This window comes from Macrotis lagotis, chromosome X (genome assembly GCF_037893015.1).
Source record: "Macrotis lagotis isolate mMagLag1 chromosome X, bilby.v1.9.chrom.fasta, whole genome shotgun sequence".
NCBI classification, from domain to species: Eukaryota; Metazoa; Chordata; class Mammalia; order Peramelemorphia; family Peramelidae; genus Macrotis; species Macrotis lagotis.
Genome location: NC_133666.1, coordinates 513,589,456 through 513,616,304, shown reverse-complemented (window position 1 = coordinate 513,616,304; position 26,849 = coordinate 513,589,456). Strand labels below are relative to the sequence as shown.

Below are 26,849 nucleotides of genomic sequence, written 5' to 3'. Positions count from 1 at the left end.
TATTGAATAAATAGAAATTTTTTTGGAATAAATATCATATTCATTAAATGTAAACCTCTTTGAAGACAGGATTTAATTACAGTGCCTTGAAAATAGTAAGTAACTAATGAACATTTATGAGTTATATTTTGGAAAAGGGCAAATGAGACCCCAATTTTTTAAAAAAAATAGAAAACAGAAACTACAAATTATAGACTACTGAGCTTGACTTGAATTTTAGGCAAAACTCCAGAATGTTATAAAAAATGAACATCTAAGAAAAGAAACCAACAGGTCATACTATATTACACTTGTTTCCTTTTTCAACAGATCTCCTAAACTGGAAGATCAGTTTTCCTCAGATTTTTAATCAAAACTTTATCAAATCTTTTATCAAAGATAAAGTTTATAATGATATTTTTCTGGAAAGAATGGAAAAATAGACGATAGATTAAAATACAGGTGGCTTACAAACAGTTTATTAGAAGTATTCTAAGAACAGTCATTAACAAGTCCATATTAACTAGCAATAAAGTCTCAAACAGAGTGCCCTAGGGATCTGTATTTGACCCTTTAAATCTTGGAGAGAAGCCTAGATTGTTGAAAGTTGAAGCAACTTGTCCAATGTCCATACCATAACCATTGTTTGTGGTCCTACTACTATTAAGTATACAGAGAAAAGAAAAAAATAATCCCTTTCTCTCAAGGAGTTTACATTCTAATTATAAATAAGTACTTACAAGATGTGAAAAGAATAGATAGAAGGTAATATGAAAAAAGTGTTCTAGTGATATTTAGGCTGTTTTTAAGGAAGCCAACAAGCATGAGAGTTAAAATCATCAAGGATAGAGGAAAGGGTTAGGTTGAAGAGGACTATGATCTAGGAGATGAGATTATTGTATCAATATGGATAATTCCCAAGGATGCAGAGATGACAGCATTAAGGGGTTGGCAGAAAAAGTGCTTAGTGATGCCAGTGGGGAGTAAGAGGTATACTGACTCCTCTTTAGGCCTGCTAATAATAATAAAAATAATATAAATGGCAAATCTCCCTCACTAAATACGTAATAGACATTTTTTCAAATGTCCAAGACTGCTCAAGTGACTGGTTCCAACTATTTCTGGTTTAAAAAAAGAGAAAAAATGAAAAGCACAGGAAAATGAGGTCTGGGCATCTTGCCCTTCTACCTCAAGGGAGTAATAGCAAGAGGAGAAGGAAAGGAAAAAAAATAAAATCCATACTTATCTGCCTGGCACAGACATTATTCAAGTTGCCTACTTTATAGGCTAAATCTTCAACACTTCTTTCCCATCTCCACCATTGCTCCCACCCCTAGCAGTGGTTTCCAATGTTCCAAGAATCAACTTAGCCTGCATAGCTCCATAAACAAACTTAACCAACCCAGTTCTAGGCCAAAGCAGCTAGACTGAGGTATCTGACGCTAGAATAGGTATAGTGATACCTTCATTTTGCAGGTGACTGGCAAGATCTCAGTGAGTCATACCTATAATCAGTTCCAAGGGCCAGGAACAGATTCTATTTCTCTTTTAATACCAAGGGCCCAGGTCCTTTGGCTCACAAGAAGACATCCTTAGATAATACTGTGAATTCTCAATTACTGAAAGTATGATAATCCAAATCTTTACCCCATTTCCTCTCTCTTTTACAATTGCACTATTTTACCACCACTACTAAAGATTGCATAGAATGAAAGGAATCAAACTTTTATCAGTAGATTTTCTGATTATTGGTAGTTATGAGGAAAAGTTTACTTGGGAGGGAGAGGTTAAATTTATATCTAAAAGAAGATTTGGAGATTTTCCTTTGGATCTGAGTTATCTTTTCTAAGAATGTGTTTCCTTCCTCTTTTGCTTAACATAGTGTTTGGCAAATAGCAAATGCTTTATCTATTTGCTTGAAATTTGCCCCCCCCCAAGATTAATTCAACTGCCCCTCCTCCAGAAAGCCTTCCCTTACCCCAAACCAGGTGAAAGAATTCTTTCTCTTTTCAAAGTTTTCCTAGAATACTTTCTTTGAAGAGCAAAAGTAGCCCAGTGGATAGAAGAGATGGCCTGCAATCAGAAGACCTGAGTTCAATTTGATAGCTAGTAAATATTAGTTCTGTTTGACTCAGTATTCTCATCTGTAATATGAGCTGGAGAAGGAAATGGCAAACCACTCCAGTATCTTTGTCAAGAAAATCCCAAATGGGGTCACAAAAAATCAGACAAATGATTCAACTCAACACAATAAACTTTCTTTATATCTTTCATTTGTTTGCCTTCTTACATAATATCTGTATTGTATTTATCTAATATAGGTTATAGATTTCTTTAATTTCTATATAGTAATATAAATTCCTTGAAGGCTGAAACATGTTATATTGGGATGTATAGTGGTATGTAACATATGCGAGTTTGTGTATGTGTGTTATATATGTGTTTATATGTATGTATAAAACTACACACTTAGTGAAAATATTTTGCATGATGTGGTCCTCTAAAAAATGTTCATTGATTTGAATTAGTAAATCTATCCAAATCTTTTTCTCTTTTTAGACACATAATATGTCCTATTTGGAAAGTCCTCCATCGTTCCTCAAATTTTTTTCTTATCATTATGTACCTCCTAGTCACTTGATACATTTGAGATGTAGATATTTGAGACCCATTTCATTTTCCCTATTGCACTATACAATCTATGAAGATATAGACTAATTCACTCATTGTTGTATCCTTAACATAGCACAGGGACCATTTTAAATAAATGTTTGTTCATTTGAGTAGTTGAAAGCAACTGTATCATAATCTATCAGTGATACCAGGAAATATGCTACTCTCTTTTTTTTCCTTCTTTAAGTGACTGTGCTTTAGCATGTGTTGGACTTGAAAGAGTAACTTTTCTTTAAAGTCTTCCCATACTGCCCAGTGGAGAAGAGAAGTGTTACATGAAAGTCATGTGATAGATCAGACAGTCACAGTAAGAATATTCCAAATACCATCCCAATTACCTTGGTTACGGAGCCAATACATAATCCAAACAACATATTGATACTTACCTTGGGTGGTTTTCTTGATGATGGAAACAAAAAAATCAGTAGCAGGTGTAAGGAGGGTTGCCAGCACAGCCATCATAAAAGAGGAAATGAAAAGAGAGAAAAGAAGAAACACAAGGTGAACCTGGAGCTTTAATATTATATCCCACACATTTTTTGTTTCATAGATAGTGGTCAAAAGGCAATGTTTTAAAATTATATTTGGAATTAACATGAACTGGTTATTCAAAAAAAATAAGAAGAAATACAAAAGAATATGCTTTCCTCTATAACCTGGGAATAATGGTCACTGAGTCATTCAAAGAGATTTTTTAAGTTTTCAGGGACAAGTAAGACAGTAGATACCAGACCAAGAAAAGTGTCACTATCTTTGTAATATGATTAAACTTTTTAAGAGCACATGCTTCTAAAATGTAACAATTTCTCATGGATTTCATAAAATCAATATTGTACTTTACAGCTGCATAAGGACAAATATTACTTTATTATTAATATTATAAGGATAAATAGTACTTTTATTTATATAGGAGTTTCAATCAAACTATTGAGTTATCTATATATATTCTATTAAATTCATGTCACTTTTCATGCAGGTAGATAAGGCAAATTGATATTTTAGAAGCAAGAAAGCTTATGTACAACCTACTTAAAGCAGTTTGCCTTAATCACTGCAAGAGTTGAACCTTACTTTCTCCCAGTGCATTTTGTCCTTTGAAGTTATCAACTGAATGCATAGATGGAATAATGAGTTCAAACCCTGAGTGCTAAGATAGAATAGGAAGAAGGGAAGAGAGCAATAACCCTGAAAATTGTGAAGCAACACCCCAGTGGGAATCTACAGCAACAAATCATAGCTACAGTCTGACTTCACATAGCATTTTTTTATATACCTAGTACTTTTTTCAAGAAAGACTACAAAGGAGGCAGAAGTACTATAATCTACCTCAGGTTCAGAAAGTTTTAACTTGTCCACAGCTGTAAAGCTAACTAAGCCTCAGAACAAAGATTTAAGCCTCTATCTTTCATTCCTAAATCCAATGGTCTTTTCACTGCATTAAGTAGCTTCTATACATAGTAGAGACTATAATTGATGTCATTTGATGAAGTGGTGCCTATGAAATTTACCTTGTGAATCTAATACATTGATATATGAATGCCTCTTCTGTTTTACAAAATGTCATTAGACTGAAAATATGCTACTAATGAAAGAAAACTGATTGTTTCAATTCAAATGATGCTTTATTTTTTTAAACATATAGAGCTCCCAATTTCAGTCAACAAGAGTTGCTCATTCCATCCAATATTTTTTTAAAAGAATTGTTTTATCTTACTCAGATTAGAAATGCAGGTACTCAAGTCCTAGTCCTATTCTGATCAGCACATGAGCAGTGATTAGTTCCATTTCTGGTTCATCCCTCTTCAGTCAGTCTGGTAGTTCCTTATTTCCAATAGCTCAAAACATCAATTCTGAACTTAGTGGGAACAACCAGTTGGTTTAGCTTCACTGCAGGTCAGATCTTCTATGCTCAAGAAATCCACCAGTTTCAGCTTCTCAGGTAGCAGAAGGAGGCACTATAATGCCCAGTTCAATAAATTTTCTTGTGTACTAACCACTGGTTAGTTCTGCTATTGTTCCAGAAATCTTATCTTGCTTTTAACCTCACACTAACAATTCAAAAACACATTACAATCTTACTAAAATTACACTTAGAGGAAATTTCTTTGATACCATTTAACTAAAAATGCTTAAATCATATACATATATGGATTTGACACCTGAAGAAATGATCTATATTATCTTCTAGTGGTATTCTTTAAACAATTAAGTTTTTATTTTTTTTTATAATTACCTATTCACTTCTGGAAATAGTTACAAATGAAACTGGGGTAAAATTCTGCAGAGAAGTTAAGTGTTTAGATATCAATTTAAGAGATTTTGCAAATAGATTTATAAAAATGAAGGGGCTAGGAATCAATGATCTCTAGGGTCTCTTCCTGCTCTAACAATCAAAGATTCTTGGTTCTGTTGAATGAACTGTTTCCAATTTCCCTTAGATTATACCAATTTGTAAGCTTTAAAACTAGCCATTCAGCTCTATTCTCATGAGAAAGGGGAAGAAATCCCATAGTTTTAGACCTTGTTTAAAGAGGAGCTCAGGAAGAGAAAACTGACTTTCCACTGAAAGGGCATGGGAATAAAAAAGGTAGAAGTAAAAATAGCACAGGGCTCTTTTTCAGTTACCACAGATCTCACTTAGCTCCCAGAGCACAAATTAAGAACCAGAGCCAAAGCATAAGACAGATGAATGAACACACATGTGGTCCACAGTCAGGTAGACAAGTTTACCCTTTCATGTCTATGAGGAAGGAAGTCCATTAAGTTTGTATGTGCTATTTATCTTATTACTGGAACTGTAAAGTTAATGCATTTTATTTTCCCTTGAAACTGCAAAAAATTAAATAAAAGCACCTTTCTGTTCCTGAAGTGAAATTTGGGTAGAAGGCAGAAAATTTATAACAAGTATCTTGCACAGAACTGTAAAGTGGACACAATTTTCCTTTGATCTGAGATGGGGAGCCATAGCCAAAGTACAAGAATAACTAGTTTAACTAGATGTAATAATATTATTTCCAAAATCATTCTACTTTTAGAGAGGGTAAATATTTACTGCCCCCCCAAATGTACTTGACTTTAATTCTAAGAAATATTTTGTCATTTATTTCATGAGTTGGGAAATATTACAAAGAAATAATACTTATTCATGGAAAGCTCTGAGCAGGTGGAACAATACCGAAAACCTCATGTTCAGCATCTTTAATTTAAAAAAAATCCAATATTTTTCCCCTCCCTTTAAAAAAGGAGAAATTTAAAAAATTAGAAAAGTCTGTTAAAAGTTTTGTTGGCAAAAATTCTAACTTATCACCACAGAAATCATATTAACTAGCACTCATGAAGTTAATAAATTTTATGGTCCATATTTCAAATAACCAAATAAATGGTAGTAAGATGATTAGGAGTAGAGGCCAGGATCAGCTACACAGAATGTGAGAGGACTCTTTAAGGTTCTAAAGTGCTTCCTCTACACCACAGCTGCATGCCAATCACCACCAATGGCAAAGACCAAGTACTGGTTTGTAGCCAGAAGTGTTTTCACCTCCTCAGCTGGCCAATAATGAAATGACCCTTTCTTCATCTCCATTCCAATAATATTTCCTTCCCCACTCTGTGCCCCCACCTTCCCCCAGGAAACAAACCTTATTTCACAGTTTTTGAACACTCAAAACCATCTGGCCCTTTACTTAGAATGCTGAAAGATCATGTAAGAATATCAATATAACTCTTATCCCTTTCTCTCTCTCATTTCCTGAGTACAGTGTGACATGCTTAGAATGAATATAGAATGGCTACTGTCCTAATTCATCCCTTCAGAATTCTGGCCTCTTCCTAGTAAAACCCAGATGTGAGCAAGCTATTTAGTCTATCACAAACTCCCTCTTTCTTCAAGATGCAGATTACCTCCTACTCCCCAAGTCTAACTACATGGTATTTGTTCTGTAAATTTATTTATTCTGTAAATACTTATTTATATGCTCATTAGAAAGCAAACTTCTTGTAGGAAGGGATTATTGTATTCTTTCAATGATCAGTGCCTACCATAGTGTCTAGTATAGATTTTATATTTAATAAAATGTTTGTTGGTTGATTTATAACATAAATATAATTTACTACACGGCAAAGTATTTTTTTAGGTGTGAGTTCGATATATTAGCAGAGCATTCACACTTCAAGTGAGGAGTGACTAAGTCAAGTGTGAAGAAGGGATTCCTTTGAAGATTGATGGGCAACCTTTGAAACACATAAAAAAGAAAAATGTTGCTAATACTAATACAGTTATGCAATATAATATATCTCATCAGAAAGACAACACATTATTAAATACAAAATGGATCTCATATACAAATAATTGAGTGAGCAGACATTTGGCGGCTCTGTAGAGAATAATAAATAAAGTTATTAGGACTTTAGAAAATACTGTGCTCCTGTGTCAATTCGCTGGTAAATTCCATTCACCCTAAAGCCCTGGTGGCTAAAGTAAGCTGCTGCAGCATCGTGCCCATTAAATCATAATCAGGCAGCCTAAAAATTTAACACCCTCTCCAGACACACTTAATTTACATAAAGAGACTCAGTGACTAACATCTTTATTGAGCTGATGACAAGATAGTGAACAAAACCACATACATTCCTGAACTTCAAATTTGAAGAGTTACTATAATTTAAGAATAACTATTAGATCTAAGTCTAGTTTTTAATGCCATATAGAGGTGAGCTTCATTTCTCTAGAATTTGGAATTCTGTAATGGAATGAAGCAATCAAAAAAAGTTTTTTGTTCACCTGATTTAGGGTGGAGGGAGAATGTAGAGTTGAAGAATTCTGCAATACTCTCTCTCTCTCTCTCTCTCTCTCTCTCTCTTTCTCTCTCTCTCAGAGGCAATCAGGGTTAAATGATTTTTTAACACACACAACTAAGCATGTGAGGTCACATTTGAACTCAAGTTTTCTTGATTTTAGGACCAGTGCTTTATCCACTGAGCCACCTAAGCTGTCTCTTACTATATTATATTCTGCTAGTCACTAGGATCATTAGAACATATTGGAACTCAAAGAATCCTTTTAAGTCATCAAATTCATCCTCTCAATTTAGAGATAAGGTAACTGAGGCAAAGAATATGGGACAGAATTTGAACTTGGGTGATCCTGACTTCAAGCAGAGTCTATATTACCAATTTGCCATAACGGATTTCCATAAGCCTTACTTAGATAACTCTACTCAAAGATATCCTATGTCTTTATTGCTCTATGAAAACCTCAAGCTCATTTCCATTTAAGTCTTTGATCTTGCTATTACTCTCTCTACCCAATCATAAATAATGCCTTTTCCTCTCCTTTCAGTTTCATTAAATCTCAAGGCCCAATTCAAATTTCAACTTTTCCATGAAGACTTCTCCAAATATTCTAACTTTCACTGATTTCTCGCTCAAATTCTATCACTTTTGTGGTTTGTAATGAAAAAATTTTGCTCTTAATGACAGATGTTTAGCAATTAAATAAATTAGAGTTAACTAGATTTAAAATTCCCATAGAAATCAACTGGAAACATAGTAAGTACCCCCCAAAATAGGTTTACCAAAGTTGTCATACATCAATTTCTGTACAGATCTTTTATACTTACAGTACATAGATTTCACTAGTTCTGCTACACTTGATGCATGAATGTCCTTGGGTTCCCAAACACAAGTTGGCTATTTAAATTGTTTAGGGAAACATAATAACATGAGACATTTTAGCTTAAGAAAAGAGGTAAAACATGATTTCTACATTAGATAGAACTGCATTCCTTTCAATGATAATCTTGAAGATATATTCTTCATTTGTACTTTCAGCTATCTCAGTAACTTCTCCAACTTATTCACTTTCAATTTCATATCTTTGCAAAGCTGGATTTTCAGCAATTGCTGAGATAAAAAATAAGTGCCACTAGAAAATCAAGGGGAAACAGGAAATGAGGGTGATATAGCCAATGTGATTGATAAATCTAAGAAGTTAAGTTGTGCCCAATAGGAACAGCCATCCTATTAGTAAGTTATTGGGGTTATTTACAAATTAAATAAAAATTTTTTATCTTGCAATTTATGTTTTTTCCCCAAATCATTAGGACATTAGAGTTACTTCCTAATAAATGAAATGGTTAGGTATTTCCTCATTAATTACAATTATGACCCAAATTCCTTAAATATTGAGAATTAAAACTCCTTTATAAAAAATGACTTATCTGTTTGGTCATACCTGCATTCATTTTCCCCTCTTTAATTCAAGCAAAACAGACAAAAAAAATCAACTGCACTTACTTTGAACTGTGATGTAATTGTGTATAGTTTTATTTCTTTATAAAATTGGGACTTTATCCCAATAATGAAATCATTGACAGAATTTGCCTCAAATTTTCCACAGGGGGGAATCTTCCTGGATTATGAAAAGAACAGCATATTTGGAACTAGAAGACACTTCTGGAATTGACTAGTATAATATTCTACACAACAGGTAATTAGAGGTTAGAAGTCAGGTCACTTAGTACCTGAATAAATCAAGACTTAACTAGTCTTCAAGTCCAGCATATTTTTTACACCACCACATAGACTCCCTCTATCACATTCAAAATCAACCTAGAAAAGAACAACTTCATTTTAAAAAATTTTAGCAAATATTAAGAGAAAAAGCAGCCCTAAACCTAAACATACTTCAGTTTTACTTTTCTCTTTTGTGGAATGTCTTTTCCCAATAGGACAAGATAAGCTTTTAGGGGAACTAAGCATACTAAACATGTAGGAGTATAAGTATGGAGAAGGGAAGAAAGTCAAGGAAAGCCTGGGTGACAAATATGATATCCCTTTATAAAAGAATAAACTAAACAACTGAATCAAGAAAAATTTTAAAGAAGTTGACAAGAGCAGATATATAAATGCACACAATAAAGGAATGTTGAAATATCAGCTTTCACACTAAACATCTAGTCTAACATTGTTATACCTAACTATATGAAGAAAAATTAAATAAAACTCCTTGAACAGCAAAATGGGTGCTAACACAGCTGGTCTAACAGTTCTTTGGACTAAAGGTGAATGTTTTAAAAGGTAAAAATAAATCTTTCAAGACAATATGATCCAATATTTAAATTTTTACAGTCAATTATTTCATTATGTAATGCAGTTTTAGAGGACTTTATACTTGAAAGCATCAAAGGACAGAGTGATAAAATAAGCAATAAAACTGCACCAAAATAGCAAAGGAAATATTCACTAAGTCATATTTGATGGATGATTAAAACTCAAAGTACAACTTCAGTTCTCTTATGTAGTCATAAAATCATCCAAAAGTACAATCATAAGTTGTTCAGGTGAAGAGACAACTATCAAGTACTTTAATTTTTAATTGCATGCAAAAGAGTTGAATCTTATTATCAAATTCAAAGGGGATTCATAAAAACCTAGAGTCACACAATGTGGAAAGGATACAAAGGTCATTAATCCAACCACATTCCTCCTGCAGGAACCCAGAACCTTTTCTTAGCAACTGTTGTTTAGCTACATCTACTCCCCTATCTTGCGTGTGAAGTACCTTTTTAAAATTCAAATATATAATTTTACAGCTTGACTTTCATATTACTGATTTTGGAACATTGTTGCAGCACAGGCATCAGTTAGATACTTAATAAACATTTATTAACTGATTGTCAAGTTATTTTTGAATCCTGATTCTGCTGTACAATGTGTTTGTTATTTCTCCCAACTTTACATAATCTACAAATTTAACAAAGATGTCACCTATGTCTCTATCCAACCACTTGGGAAAAAAAAAACATTTTTAAGAGCACAAAGCCAAAGACAGATCTCTAGGGCACTCCCTATTAATGAACCCTCTTTGAGTCTTATTATTCAACCAACTGCAAATTTACCTAAATGTACTATCTTCTGATCCACATACTATCTCAATCTTGCCACAAATATAACATTGAAAAACTCTGTCAAATGCTATCAAAAGTATGGTATATTCACAGGATGCAATATCCTACCAGTCTTGTTACTGTGTTAAAAAAATGAAATGACTATAACAGTACATGTAGAACTTTATACAAAGTTCTTTACATATACAATCTCATTTGAGCCACATAATTTTTTAAAGTAGATATAGCAGTTATTTTTATGACTAATTTAAAGATAAGAATCCTGAGACTCAGAGAGATTAAGTGACTTGCACATGGTCACAAAGACAGGGAAAGTCAGAGGCAGAATTCAAAATTAGACCTTTCTGCCTCCAAGTCCAAAATTCTATCCATCATCCTATGTGATAAAACCTATTCTTGATGAAGCCATACTGGCTATTAGAAATTCCAGCTTCCCTTTTTAAGAGCTGATAGACCATTCCTTTAATATATATTTAGAATTAGGCAGGAATAAAAATCAAACTTTCCAGCCTTATCCCCCCACCTTTCTTAAAAATGTAAATACTTTTGCCCTCTTCTAATACTATGTTAATTCTCCCTTCCTCTAAAATTCTTCAAAGATCACCAAAACCTCAGCATCACATCTAAAAAGTTTTTGAATGTTCTAGAAATTAGTCTGTTCATTAAGTTTTAAAATCATTAAGGGCACTAAGATGCTGCCTGATAAGTCTCCTCAATCATCTTGGATTTTCACAGCCTACTATCTAATTTTATGCTATTCTTCCAGACAAAAGATCATTCTCTTCAAAATTGAAAAATGGAGCAAATGAGAAATGATTGGTTTGTAGTTTATTTTTTTCCACTGTCACTCCACTCCCACTTTTTGTTATTTTTGAATAATAGTATTATGTTCTAGAGACAAATTCTAGTCAAATTCCATGACATTGATTTTACCTAAAGGGTCAAATTTACTTCTTTTCATTAGGTTCCCTCCTCCACTTTAATTCTCATTGTTTGTTCATTAGTGTACAGATATCAGAAATTCCAGTTTACTACTCTTTTCATGAATAAAGCGCTGAAACTCTTCCACTTTTCTTCTTACATTTTGCCTACTCCTTTCTGTGGTATAGAGCTTGTCAGTTCAGATTTTCACTTTCTCCTCTTGTGCAGAGACTAAGCCACACTTCCTATACCCACAAGTATTACAGATTACCAGGAGAAACACAAGTAATAGCACATTCTCTACACCAGTGGTATAAAACTCAAATAGAAATGATTCTCTGCAAGCAGTATACTGAGCCACAAATTAACATTGTCTATGTTTTATCTATGTATTTTCTGTGTTTTAATAGTTTGGGATGCAGTCCGGAACTGACCTAAGGACTGTGATTTGACAAATCTCTTCTACAGGTTACAGTATAATTTGTCTAGCCTTCTAATTCTTATAGCAAGATCCTGAGTCCTTTATCTCTGGTCAATTCTTATGATTACAGCCTGAGAATCTTAAGATATAAAAATGAGGTTTTATCCACCTATTTTCAACTTGTAACTGTTCTGCAAAATATTCCCTTTACTTTACTGTATTTGTATTCTCTTACTCAAACCTGGTTAAAAATTCAAAGATACAAAACTCAATCAGATTATCTAATGGACTTTTCAACATTTCAACTTATTCTCCAAAACTTCCTTGTTACTTTTCTAGATACTAGGTTCCCTAGCCCTATTTAGAAGTCCAGGAGATAATGTTTAATTTATTTAGTGAATAGAAGCAAGTAATTATAAAAGTATATGAGACAGACCCAATTATCTTACTAGAGATCTACATACCTTGTTTTATCTGACTACTCATGCTGGCTGCCATAACGAAGACAATAGTCCTATCAGCATACTACCAGCAGGTTCATGAATCTATTAATTCACATACTTTGGGGACATCTCTTCAATCAATTATGCATTCATTTACAGAAACTGAATCTAGAAGAATGCTAGGAGAGATTGTTGACTATCTCAAACAATTTTTCTTTCAGTGTGTGATTTCATAAGAATGCAAATTTGGAGCTAAAAAAAGACCTTAAACATCATTTAGTTCTGTGGTTCTCAGATTTTTTGCTTATAAAGACTTCTTTTAACGTCAGTTCAGCAACTATAAATTCAATTCAATAATTATTTTAAATGAATCTGTATTTCATTAATGACAAATATAGCTACATATACATTATTATGCCATCCCTTTTCTCCTCTGTACTATCAAAAAATCTTAATTAAAACCAACAGCATGAAAAACCTAAAAAAAAAAAAACAACTTAACAGTGTAGCATCCTTAAACTAATACAGCAACCAGAGTCACCAATCTGAGAGTCAATGATAATGCAAAGGTATTACATTCTCTGGGGTTCCCATCTCTGTGGAGCTAGTTCCTGGCCACATTTACAAATTCTCCAGTTCTATAATCACCATGGCTACAATTCCCAGGCTAATGAGTTCATCAGGAATTTAAATTAGGTTAACCACTGCTACATTAATACAGAAGCAATATCAATTTAACAAAATTATCATTTCTTAATAGATATATTTTATAAGGCTATAAAGAGCACTAGTGAGAATTAAATATATTTTCATAATCTGAACAGGAACATTCTCAGAAAATTATTCAAATTTAGATTATATAGATTATAACTACAGCAATATTTATACTATCTAGTAAATACTATTAGAAATAGCACAGCATACTGGATAGAAAGCAGACATTAAGATGAGCAATACCAAGGTTTAAGTCCCACTTCTGATACACATAGCTGTATGACTCTAAGAAAGTCACTTAATTTTGTACTGCCTCAGAGGCCTTTCTAAACTGCAAAATCTTGAATGTTTGCTAATCTTTGTTCATAGAGTTATCTCACAATTTAATTACCTACACTAATGTAATAACATATCCAGATCAAAAAATAAATATAGCGATAACAATGAGCATTTATTAATTGTACTATTATTAAACTTCAATACCCATAAATAATTGTTCCTTTATTAGGGAAGGGTTCCTATTTTTAGTATGAAACTTGACATGTTTAAATTTCTTATGGCATGTATTTCATATATGAGAATCCATTTCAGTCGACATTACAGGTTCTTATTAAGGTCTCATGCTAAGAGTTAATGGTCAACATATCCATTCACAAAGAACTACAATGAATGAATGTCCTAGTTATTCTTCCCTAAATCAATTATTAGTAATAATAATAGTAATAAAAATAGTAAAAATAACATTTATATGGGTAGCTAGGTGATGAAGTAGGTAAGTGCTAGGAGTGGAAATGGAAAGATTCATCTTTGAGTTGAAATTCAACTAGTTACTTAGCCCTATTTGTCTAAGTTCATCTTTGAGCTGGAGAAGGAAATGACAAACCACTCCAGTATCTTGGCTAAGAAAACCCCAAATGGGGTCACAAAAAATCAGACACAGTTGAAAAATGACTGACATATACAACATTTATATAATGCTTTAAGGCATATAAACCACTTACACATGTTAACTCTCAACAATCCTGTGAGGCAGTTGTTATTCACATTTTATAGATGAGGAAACAGAAACACAGACAAAAATCACACAAGTCCTTAAGGCTGGATTAAAACTTAGATCCTTCTAATATCACTACTCATGTTCTATTCACCAATTATCACATTCTGGTTATTTCAAAACTCAAGATATTAAGGAAAAAAAGAGACCTCAAATTGGTCAAACTTAAAACATTAATGTTTATAAAGAAAAAAGTACATTATTTACTGGAAATACAAATTATTTCAGATTATCAAAAAATGAAACCAACTTATACTAACTAAAAACGTTTACTATAAAGCCTGATCACTGAACACTTGCATAGACTAGTCTACTAGTCTCATTTTCCCTATGGCACAAACCAAATGAAGGATACAGAAATATTGGGGTTAGACCTCTCAAGACCTACAAGTATGCAGTCTAGTGTTTTTCCCTCTCTTTGGTGGTGATTAAATATCCACAGCTTCAAGTAGTTGATACAATAATATGAAGTATGTTTTTTAAAAGATTAATAAATTTATCAGTTTCGACTGGTGAGGTACTAGTCTCCAAGGATTAGAAATACTTAAGTTTAAGTTGGCTTGGTAATAGGATCCAATGGGAATTCTTGCACTAAATTCTAGAAAACAACATTCCAATGTGAGGTATTGGTTTTGAAATATTTTAAAGGCAATTTCACACAGAATTTCAAGTTAGTTGGCACAAACTAATAGTTACAAAACTGGTTTTGACTAGAGGCTACTGAAATACATCTGAAATAAAAATGGAAAAATAAACTAAAAGTGATTAAAATACCAAATTAATTAAGCTATTCTTAAACTACAGTATCATAAACTAGAAGCAAAAAATCTAAAGGTTTTTTTTCTGCTGTTCCATTTATTTATGCTTAATCTTCATCTGCTACAGGCCTAATCAATTTTAGACAACATATGTTTATGATATGACATCCTATTCTTTCAACACTTTGAACATCTCTAAATTTTAGTTTTCCTTATTCATAAGTAAATTTATTCTAGGGGAAACCTGCTTGAGACCAACTACCTTCAATTTGACACTGAACTACCAAGAGGAGAAAGCTACAATTAAAATAGCCTCCCCTCCATTTTTAAAATAATAGGATTTATCAAAAGGGTTAATTAGACATCATCTCTTCTTTCTAACCACTAGTACAATGTCTGAAGAGGAAAGAGCTTTCTAAGGAGGTAGCATATTCCCCCTTCAATTCTTCAAACAAAGACTACATGATAATTTGTTGGGAATATATTATAGAGGGCATTCCCATTCATATATGGACTGGACTGCATTATCCCTGAGATTTTCTTAAAAGTTCCATAACTGCTAAGCTAGACAGTTCTTTCATTATCCAGAATAAGAAACTGAGCCCTAAAAGTCAAAAGTGATTTACAAATATGTAAGTAGCAAAACTATCATTCCTCTTACTCTAGATGCAGACAATGCTGTCTCTATAATTTTTTTAATAGAATAGTAGGACTCCATTGAAAATTTAGTTATCCTACTTAATATATGTAGAGAAAAGTAAGATCTAGCACATATGAAATAGTATATTCTTTTAGTATATGCTATTGTTAAAATTGTTAAAGTCTTGACTTTAATAAGTCAGTTATCTTCTAACCCTTTTACATAAACAAGACTGACAAATGTATGACATTTTTCACAAAGGAGAATATCATAATAAGGAAAACAATTTAAAAATCATATTTTGGTGATAGAAAGTGCCATTTTCATATGCAAAGGAAGCACAACATTTATATGTCCAGTAGGCAAATCTATTACAATAGAAAATTATTTCATTTCCATTAATCACTAATTTGGTTAGTGGAAACCCCTAATTATCTTTTCCATAATATTTTAAAGTAAATTTTAACTGGGTTAGGCAAAAAACTTTTTAAAGTGATAGTCATCAAATTGTAGAGGTCAATTAATGGTTCAGTTTCAATATCTGTTTAAAAAAAAAGAGTGGGCCTAAGCAATGACTAAGGTCCTTTCAAAATTCAAAATTTCAGTCTGACATTTTTAAGTTGGGAGAAGTAATACTGTCAACAAAGAAGAAATGAATAACTTAAAAAAGAAAATCAAGTTGCATACAATAAGAGATATGAAGTTTCATAAACAATCCTCTTTTTATGTTTTATTTAATATATAGAAATGTTCATTTTACTTGAAGTTAATTAAATCAAGAATTTAGAAAGATAAATTTTAAGAAAGAAATATGACTGTGAACCAAATGAAAATTTATGGATTAGTCAAGGGATAAATTAAATATTAACTGAGATGGAGACAAAATGAGGTTCTTCCATTATATCTTGTTTTGGGAGATAATTCTGAAGATGAGTTTTTACGTGTGAAGCACCTTTTTCTCTGATCAAGAAAAGTTATTATATAAACTCAAACTCAACTATTGTTATTGGCAATTTCTCTCATGGAGGGAAAAAAACAGGACTGATGCATTTTTAAATTATTTAAAGGCATGGCCCTTGACTTCTTTTGTACCTCAACACAGGACCTCAAAGTAACATGTTTTTTAAATTGAAGAGGTCAGTAGTTTTGACTCTGAAATGCAAAACCAACAACAAACAAATGATTAGAATGGGCTTCAAAGTATTAAAAATATCAGTTAGATATTCACCCACCCACTTAAACTATACATTTTAGTTCGACATCCTTATTCAGTCTTAATTGGTTTATCTAGGATCTCAATCTTAAATTAAAAAGGAAATGCATTGTAAAGATTGCCAGACCTGGGAATCAGAGGGCCTGGGTAATACTCTTAATTCTGCTGCTTACTACACATATGGACCTTAGGCAAGTTATTAAACCTTTAGGATCTCTATTTCCTAATCTCCATTTAAAACCAGCTTCAACAGTCTTTGTTAAAAACTGTAGATATCATCATACTTGGAGTGACAATTTCCCTGTGTTCATGAAGAAGCTGTGAGTTCAATGGCAGAATAAAGGATATAGAAAAAGAGAACAGATTTCCTGGGAGAAATGAGTTTAACCCTTATCTTGCAAACAAAGATGAGGAAAGACTTTTAATTGGTATCCTGAGAAAAGTGAATTGTGGGATAATGCTGAAGTGAATTCAGAGGATGTGATTACTAAAGATTGCTCTGGCTGTGATCATTCTTATAGCAAATGCAGTAAAAATTGATTATTATTGTCTTTGTTTTATTGATTTTTACATGGATAATAAATAGTATTGCCAGAAACCTTGATGTTTATCTAATCCTGGAACATTAGAGGAGTTAGATGGAAAAATAAATCTGAAAATGCTTAAGGAGAAAGAAGTTTTCCCAATTTGTTAAATAAAAATCTAATAAATTGGGAGTGGATGTTCAGAGCTGATTGGAGAAATGCTTTAGTTTTAAGAAATTAAAATGAGAATAATCTCCCTGATCACTACAGAACCTAGAATGAGAATAAATAAGGAAAAGGAAATAGTAGTAAAGAGAAATTTATTCACCTCACCTAGGCTAATTCTATTTCCATGTGAAAATGTATGTGCCAGACCATATGACCTATGTATCATTTACTGCTATAAGTATATGACCTTATGATTTCCTTTGCTAACCCATCACAGTTAAGAATCAGCCGTTGAGTATATATGACAGATGACATAAATATCTGGGGAGAAGGAGGAACAAAAAGGAAAGAAGGTTATTTAATATGGTATGATAATGAATTTTGATAATGAAGATTCAGTCATCAAGCATGTCTTAAGTTACATTTAACACCCTGGTTTCCTAATTTTGAAATAATGTAAATGCTTAACATTTTAGAAAGATTTACATCAAAATGGTTAAAAAATTTTTAATTGGGGCTTGAAGGGATATAGCTTTATTGTACTTGCAAAACCCCTCCCCAAAATGAAGGATGAATGAAGTATCACTTTCTATAGTGGTCATTATAGAATAGCTTGAATAAAACAAATGAATGCAGAAGGCACCTTAAGTTTCTGCTTTCTTGTAAAATTTTAAGGCAAAGAATCTAAGGAAAATGTGTAATTTACAGAAATTGAGCGGGTGGGCTATTTTTTTCTCTCTCTTATCTTGACAGAGAATATAGCCAACTTTCAATTATTCAGGGACTTATTACTGAGTCTATAATCAGTTTTCCAGATGTTTTATTTCCATTCTGTTGTCCTCCTTTTGAGCATAATTACCTGTGGAATTTATTTAGTTATTCAATGTCTATCCTAACACCAAGTATTGTAAATAATTATGAACTCACTATACTACTGCTCAAGGGCAGGAGCTAGGGGAATGGTGGCTCACACACAAGCTAAAATATAATTCTCACAAGCAAAGGATGAAAGGACACTTAATGTTAGACATGTGTGGTAGAAGCAGTGTTCTAATCCTTTCTCCTAATGAATTTAGACTAGTTTTTCCCTGAAAGGTAATTTAACTGGTCCTTGGATGTTTTCAAGTTTCCTAGTAGCCACTAGCCGCTTTAGTTGGATTTCTGGTCACCTAAGGGCTTAAAAAAGTTCACTCATGTACAGCTATGGCTCTTTAGACTCCAGTTTGACTGAGAGGGAGATAAAGGAGATATGTCTACTCAAGCTAAGTGCTGAGTATGCATTTTAAATATCTTTTCTGTGCAATGGCTAAGTCAGCGTCCTTTTAAAAAAAATTGTTGAATAGCCTATTAGTGTCTTATTTCATTCCAATGTGGAATCTGAACTAAGTCTGCCCCTAATAATATTCAAATATCTTTGTGCTTTTTTTCCTGCTTAATTATAGAAGAAAAGATGAAGTAGGGCAGTGACTCCTCTCTTCCTTTAGTAAAAATCTGTGACAAAAGGCAGATAGAATGATACAAAAGCAAAACAAATTAAAATTAATTCTGCTAAAAATCCAGGGAGAATCTATGCCAAAAAGGAAAGACCTACCCAGTTTATAAGGGTGGAAAATACATGCTTACATATAGACCTGTTTTCCAAGACAGCAAAAGCAGCACAATGAAATGATTTCTCCCTATTTCAGCCAATACGTAGTTCATTAAAGCAAGGAAGTAGACAGGCAAATGGATACAAATAAATTTTTCCAAATATTAAAATAAATTGCAAAGCTATTTCTTCTTAATCATGGGGTTATTTTAAAACTAACCACTGGGTGTGCCCCTTATATCTAGCTCCTTAAGACGGCAACATAATAGGATTATGACCTGCCAACAAGTCAAGAGGGATAAGACTGTTGAGGAAGTGAAGGAGAGAAAAAGGAAAAGGAAGGGAGACTAAAGATAAGAGATATACTACATTCCCATAGTCAAATCTTCACGAATTTGTGTGTCATCCTTGCGCAGGGGCCATGCTAATCTTCTCTGTATCATTCCAATTTTAGTATACGTGCTGCCAAAGCGAGCACTAGTTAGTCAAATCTAATGGCTATCTTCTGGTGTCTGGAAGGCAATCATTCAGCTTTGAGTTCCATAAAGATATTTCTACCCTCTGGTAGTAGATCAAGAAGTTTGGGTTGATTACCAATCATTCCTGATGCTCGGCTCTGTACAAACTGATTTATAATTCTACACACACACACAAATAGGCAAGCATTTGATAAGTCAAGGTGATGCCAAAACCGAATCTCTGTTCTCAGGGTCAAACAATCAGAATCATGAGAGCTGGCAAGGAGTAAACAGTCATTTAATTCAAACACCATCTAATCAAGAATTCTATGTACATCTCAGTTTAGTGGTCATTTAACTTCTGATTCAAAGATTAAGTTCCAAAGATGAATAATTTAGTACTTGCCAAATTAGTATAATCCATTTCTAGAAAATCATTATGAAGTTTTCCTTTCATCAAATCTAAACTGATTTCTGCAACTTCTACTCACTGCTCTTAATTCTACCCACTGTGGCCAAACACATAAAGACTAATTCTTCTTTTAAAATACTGATTTTTATAGACTTGAGGACTGTTGCTTTATCCTATTCCCCCATCACCCAAGTCTTCTCTTTTCCACAAAAAAGATTCGTAGTTCTTTTAGCCAGTCCTCATATGGCATGATCTCAAGATCTTCCACCTTGATTGCTTTCTGCTGCCACATCTCCAGATTAACAACATTCTTCTTAAAATATGGTGATCAGAAGCAGGTAAACTATTTCAAAAGTAGTCATAGTAGGACAGGATAGACCAGAACTATCCCTGTCTCTGGACACTGCCCTCTCTTAATGTTACTAAAACTGCATTAGATTTTTCACTATGTTATCATACTGATGATTTTAAATAGATAATCCACTAAAACCTCTAGATATGCTTCAGATCAAGTGCTGCCTAACCATTCTTCTTGTACCTTATACCTGTGAAGCTGATTTTTTTAAAACCAAGTATAAGACTTTATACATATTGAATGCCATACATCATATTAGAGTCAAGCTAACATTTTAACCTCTTTTAGAGGCTAGTTCTTGTAATAAAATGTGTCATCAAACTTTGAGTCATCAGAAAATTTGATATAAATTCATGGATAAAAATGTTAAACAGCACAGGGCCAAGAACAAATCCTCATAACATACCAGGACAGACCTATGTGCCTGTAGATATCAAACCATCAACCCTTTGAAAAAGTATTCAACAAATTTCAAATCCTTCTAACTGTCTTATTAATAAGAGATATTTCTCCATTTCCCCACAAGAATAGCACGAGAAACTTGTAAAACACATTGATAAAATCAAGACAAAATCCCTCTATAGCATTTCTCTAATCATAGCCAGAATTTCTGGACTCTCTCCAATAAAAAAATTTAAAATTAGCCTGGCATTCAAATTCTTTACAGAGGTATGCCAGAACTTAATATTCATTGATTCTTTTTCTATTTATTCAACAAGCACAGTGTAAAGAGCAAGTACACGGGGCACCAAACTTGGGTTCAAATCACTTCTCATACTTACTAGCTGTGTGATCCTAGCTCAATGGCCTATAAGTTCCCTTCTAGTTCTCAAGGTATGATCCTTTAATAATAATAAAAAGCCCTATAATAAAAATGCAAATAGAAAAGCAACCCCCCCGCAAAACCCTCAAAACTGAATGCTTCAAAAAAAAAAAAACAAACCAAGCTTGACCTCAAAGAGAAGATATAAAAATACTTTACTCCTTTATAGGAGTGAGGATTCATGGCTTAAAACTTCTTTGATAGAAAAGTTGTATCTTGAGAAGGAAAAGATGTCAAGGTAGGTATAGATGACAGAAACCAAAATATATGAATGAAATTCTATTTTAAAATAATATTGTCCTGGCAAAATTCTATAATAAATCAAGTTGGTCTATAGTTTGTACAGAGCATTTCCTTTTCTTCTTAAGGACTTCTCCTTCCAGAGAAGAACCAAGAGAACATTGTCCACATTAACAACAACATAGTAAGATGACCAGCTATAAAGGATGCAGCTTTCCAGCAGTTCAGAGATCCAGGAAAATCCTGGGAAGCTTGTTCTGGACAATGCCATCCACATTCAGAGGTTAAAAAAACCCACCACAGAATCTAAATGGATATGCTTTTCCTTCCTATCCCATGGTTTTCTTTCTTTTTCCTTAGTCCAGATTCCTGAGACACGAAATGACTGATATGTAAATATGCTAATGACAAATCTACATATACAACTTTTACCAGACTATTTGACACCAAGGGGAGAGGGGTAGGAAGGGAGTGGGGTAGAAAAATGCATACCTTATAAATATATAAGTGTATGTATGTTGAAAAACTTTTATAACATGAAATTGAAAAAATAAAATACAATATCAATTAAAAATAAAAACCAGGAGAAAAAAAAGAACTCCTTCCTAAGGATCAAGAGTGACCCAAATTAGTTGGGATTACTACTAATGAAAGCTGACTACTTAGAGAAGTTCTAGTCTGACATGATTCTGAAAGGTTTGGCCAGAAGGCCCAGGTTTGGAAATATTTAGCATCAAAAGTTACTCGACTTGCTAATTTTGTGGTCCTTGTTGTACAGTACCAAAAAAGGAACACATTAGTAACAATTAAATTGGACAGAAGTCTTCAATAAGGAGATTTATCTCCTGTGACATTCATCAGTTCAGAATTCAATAAGTCCTTGCTATTAAACGGAAATTCCATTGCTTCTTCTTTATCCTAGAGACCTATTGAATACCTAAATATTTTCTTCTATGTAGCAGATCTTTCACTTAAATATAAACCCAATACCTCATTAATGGTAAAAAAGCCATTCTAAATTATCTAATATTCTAACAATTGAATATAAGCTCTGGCAAAATCTAGACCAAGCTAGAAAAGCTTCAGAGAGGATCACCAATTGGCCACAGCAATTCATGAAGGACCCATGACTAAAAATGTTTAAATCTGGGTTAAGCAAAAGATATATCATCCAAGTACTGGTATACAATAACCTTCTAACTCCCTTCAATATTTCATTCCCTTTGTGTCTCACTCTTTTTAATCTCCTTATTGAACTGATCCATAAAACACTAAAATCTTTTTGTGTTTAAATGAATTCTGAATTTTCTTAAAACTTGGCTTCTAGGCCCTACCAATCAAAATTCCAAAAAAATTACTTTAATGAGTTAGAAAAAATTGTAAGTAAATTCAGATGGAGAAATAAAAAGGCAAGAATTACCAGGAGCGTAATGAAAAAAATGCAAAAGCAGGTGGCTTAGCCCTACCTGATCTAAAATTATATTATAAAAACATCAGTTATCAAAACTGTTTGGTATTGGCTAAGAAATAGAGTGGTGGACCAGTGGAATAGACTAGGTGCAAAAGCAGGAGATGATTATAGCAATTTGCTGTTTGATAAACCCAAAGAGTCTAGTCATTGGGATAAAAATTCCCTCTTTGATAAAAACTGCTGGGATAATTGGAAGTTAGCATGGAAGAAACTTAGATTAGACTAACACCTAACACCCTTTACCAATATAAGATCCAAATGGTTATAGGACTTAGACATAAAAAACAAAGAGTATGGTTAATTTTGCAACTCTAATTGCATTTCATTATATTTTTCTTCAAAAAGTTTATTTCAACTATCTTTACAACTAATGTTTCTGACAAAGATCTCATTTCTAAAATATACAGAGAACTGAGTCAAATTTAAAAAAAAAGCCATTCCCCAATTGACAAATGGTCAAAGGATATGCAAAGGCAATTTACAGATGAGGAGATCAAAGCAATCCATAGAAATATGAAAAAATGCTCTAAATCATTAATTATTAGAGAAATGCAAAATAAAGCTTCTCTGAGGTACCACCCTCACACCTTTCAGATTGGCCAATATGACCAGGAAGGATCATGATCATTGTTGGAAGGGTTGTGGGAAATCTGGGACACTATTACACTGTTGGTGGAGCTGTGAACTCATCCAACCCTTCTGGAAAGCTATTTGGAACTACGCCCAAAGGGCAACAAAAATGTGTATACCCTTTGACCCAGCAATACCACTACTGGGTCTATACCCTGAAGAGATGATGAAAAAAGGGTAAAAACATCACTTGTACAAAAATATTTATAGCAGCCCTGTTTGTGGTGGCAAAGAATTGGAAATCCAGTAAATGTCCTTCAATTGGGGAATGGCTTAGCAAACTGTGGTATACATATGTCATGGAACACTTTTGTTCTATTAGAAACCAGGAGGGATGGGATTTCAGGGAAGCCTGGAGGGATTTGCATGAACTGATGCTGAGTGAGATGAGCAGAACCAGAAAAACACTGTATACCCTAACAGCAACATGGGGGTAATGTTCAACCTTGAAGGACCTGCTCATTCCATCAGTGCAACATCGGGAACAATTTTGGGTTGTCTGCAAAGGAGAGTGCCATCTATATCCAGATAAGGAGCTGTGGAGTTTGAACAAAGTGCAAGGACTATTCCCTTTAATTTAGAAAAAAAGAGATATCTTATAGGTCTGATCTTGTCACCTCTTAGACTTCTCATTTCTTCTTTAAGGATATGATTTCTCTCTCATCACACCCAATTTGGATAAAGGCACAACATGGAAACAAAGTAAAGACTGACAGATTGCTTTCCATGGGGGGGGGGGGTAAGATGGGGGGAAAATTGTAAAACTCAAATAATATCTTTAATAAAAATAAATTAAAAAAAAACTTGGCTTCTAGGACCTGTCAAATCAACCTATATTTCTGGTGGATGGGGAGAATGACTTAGGTTACCTGCTTAGAATTTAAGTTTCTTTTGAGATCAGTAGCTCCTTTCTGCCCAAGTCTCAAAGGATAGTAAAGAACATTACAAAAAATGAATCCTTTTAAAAAAGAACATAATAGTGTACAAATATCAGGAAGAAATACTGGGGTAAAAATAGAAGGGTGAGTTCTGGGGAAAAGGAAAGAAGAAAAATAACAAACACAAGAGGAAGTTGACCACAAAAGAAGAAAAGGATTCAGTTCAAGTAGATAGTCATATACTTAGTACTACTGTTAAGTTACTCGAAATGCTATACAAAAGTTAGACCTAAACTGTTTCCTTTCCCTTCACTTTTTGTTGGTAAACTAAGCCTAGAAGACATAGATGCTAAATACATATGTATTTATTCCTATCATAAATATGAATATATGTAATTGTAATTATATTTATTACCAAATTCTAGAGAAAATATTTGACTTAGTTAATAAATTGCCACAAGAACTTTTCCTAAAGAACTCAGAGGGAAAAAATCTTTGACAAAAGACTGTATTAAGCAAAGAAGAGATCGAGAACATAATAAAATGTAAAATGGATAATTTAACTATATTAAAAATCTTTTGCACAAACAAAACCAATACAACCAAGATTAGAAGGAATGCAGAAAGATGGGAAACAAGAAGTTTCACAGCTAGTATTTATGATAAAGGACTCATTTCTAATCTATAGAGAACTGAGTCAAATTTATAAAAATTCAAGTCATTCTCCAATTGATAAATGGTTAAAGGATATAAACAAACAGCTTTCAGATGAAGAAATCAAAATTATCTATCGTCATTATGAAAAAATGCTTCATATCATTATTGGTTAGAGAAATCCAAATTAAAAATAACTGAGTTAAAAAACCAATTAAAACACCTACAAGATTGCCTAAAATGACAAAAAAAAGGAAAATGATCTATGCTCAAAAAGATGTGGGAAAACTAGGACTCTAATGCATTCTTGGTGGAATTGTAAACTCATACAACCAATTTGGAACTTTGCCCAAAGGGCAATTATACCATGCATAACTTTTTGTTCAGTAAAACCATTACACAGTCTATAACCCAAAGAAATAATAAAAAAGGAGAAAATACCCATATGTTTAAAAATGTTTACAGCAGCTCTTCTGATAGTATCAAAGAATTGGAAATTGAGGGGATGTCTATCAATTGAGGGATGCCTAAATAAGTTATGGTATATGAATGTTATGGAGTACTATTGTTCTATAAAAAAGTGAGGGGCATGACTTCAGAAAAACATAGAAAGACTTGCACTAACTGATGCTGAATGAAATGAGCAGAACCACAAGAAAGTTCTTGCACACATTAACAAAGAGATTGTAATGATCATGGATGCAACTCCTCCCAACAGTTTAGAACTAAGACAATCCTGAGAGATCTGTTAAGCAAAATACTATCCACATCCAGAGAAAAAAACTATGAATTCTGAATGCTGAGGAAAGGTACTATGTTCACTTTTTAAACTTCTTTTATGTTTTTCTCTCTCTCATGTTTTTCTTTTCCCCTTAGTTCTAATTTTTTTTACTTATTTCCTATTTTGCTTATTTCCTATTTACATGCCAGGCATTTTCCTAAGAACAAGAGATATGATCAAATCATTTGATTATACATGTACAACTTAGATTGTTTGCTGTCAAAGTTAAGAGGGAAGAAGGTGTTGGAAAATTTGGAACTCAAAAGCTTGCAAAAGGATGAGTGTTGAAAACTATCTTTTCATGTAATTGGAATTTTTTTAAACACTACTTAAAAAAACTACTGCTTTAACACTGAATTCTATACCACATAATCAACCAAACATACCCCTATACCTATAGAAGGATAGACCTTGTAATTTTTCTTAGCCAATTATTAGCAAGGTAAAATAATGAAGGTTCTTAGTAACTCTACATCAAGAAGATCTAAAAAAAGATCAAATTGATATTGTAGAAACCTCTTTCAGGAGAGACTGAAGGTATTTAAGAAAATTCTTATATTTTTCTGGAAATACTTCATTATTTCAATGATATACTCTCATTATTATGAGTACTTCTTCAAGGATGTAGATAACAACTCATTAACAACTTATGTGAATCTCCTCTAGATCTTCCTGTAAGTCTTCCCATAAGGGTTCAAATAGACATACTGGGAACCTTCCTTTATATCCCTTTATGTTCAGAGTTGAATAGGAAAAGAGTGGGTTCAATATTCTATGGGCTCAAAAAATTCTCCTGAAACTAAGGTGCATATTAATATATATATATATATATATATATATATATATATGATATTATTCTAGTGGTACTATAGGGTTACAAGTCATAAAATATCAGTCTCAAAAGAATCAACATGAAGGTACATAAAAGCAAAGAAGTACAAAATGGTTGTAAGTACAATTAAGTATATCTTCAATAAAGAAGCACATAGGAGAAATGGCAAAAAAAAAAATATGATCAGAGAAATGCCCAGATGAAAAATAAAAATGAATTAGTCAAATAGTCAGATGAAAAACTGAGAAACAACCCTTATGCTGTAAAAGAATCCACACTAAAATATATTTAATTGAGTATCATGTAAACCAG

General features: G+C 32.9%; 1 protein-coding gene and 1 non-coding gene across 11 annotated transcripts in view; both read right to left on the bottom strand.

The window, feature by feature from the left end:
• The window catches only part of KIF13A (kinesin family member 13A), a 262,629-nt gene that overhangs the window by 171,722 nt on the left and 64,058 nt on the right, over positions 1 to 26,849 (bottom strand). For all 10 annotated transcript variants that reach the window (XM_074207196.1, XM_074207200.1, XM_074207201.1 and 7 more), the window contains exon 3: positions 3,039 to 3,051. In XM_074207196.1, coding sequence (XP_074063297.1) covers positions 3,039 to 3,051 — 13 coding nt within the window. The remainder of the gene's footprint in view (positions 1 to 3,038; positions 3,052 to 26,849) is intronic.
• Positions 19,375 to 19,481, bottom strand: LOC141503620 (U6 spliceosomal RNA). Its single transcript, XR_012472965.1, has one exon. It is a non-coding gene; the product is annotated as a U6 spliceosomal RNA (small nuclear RNA).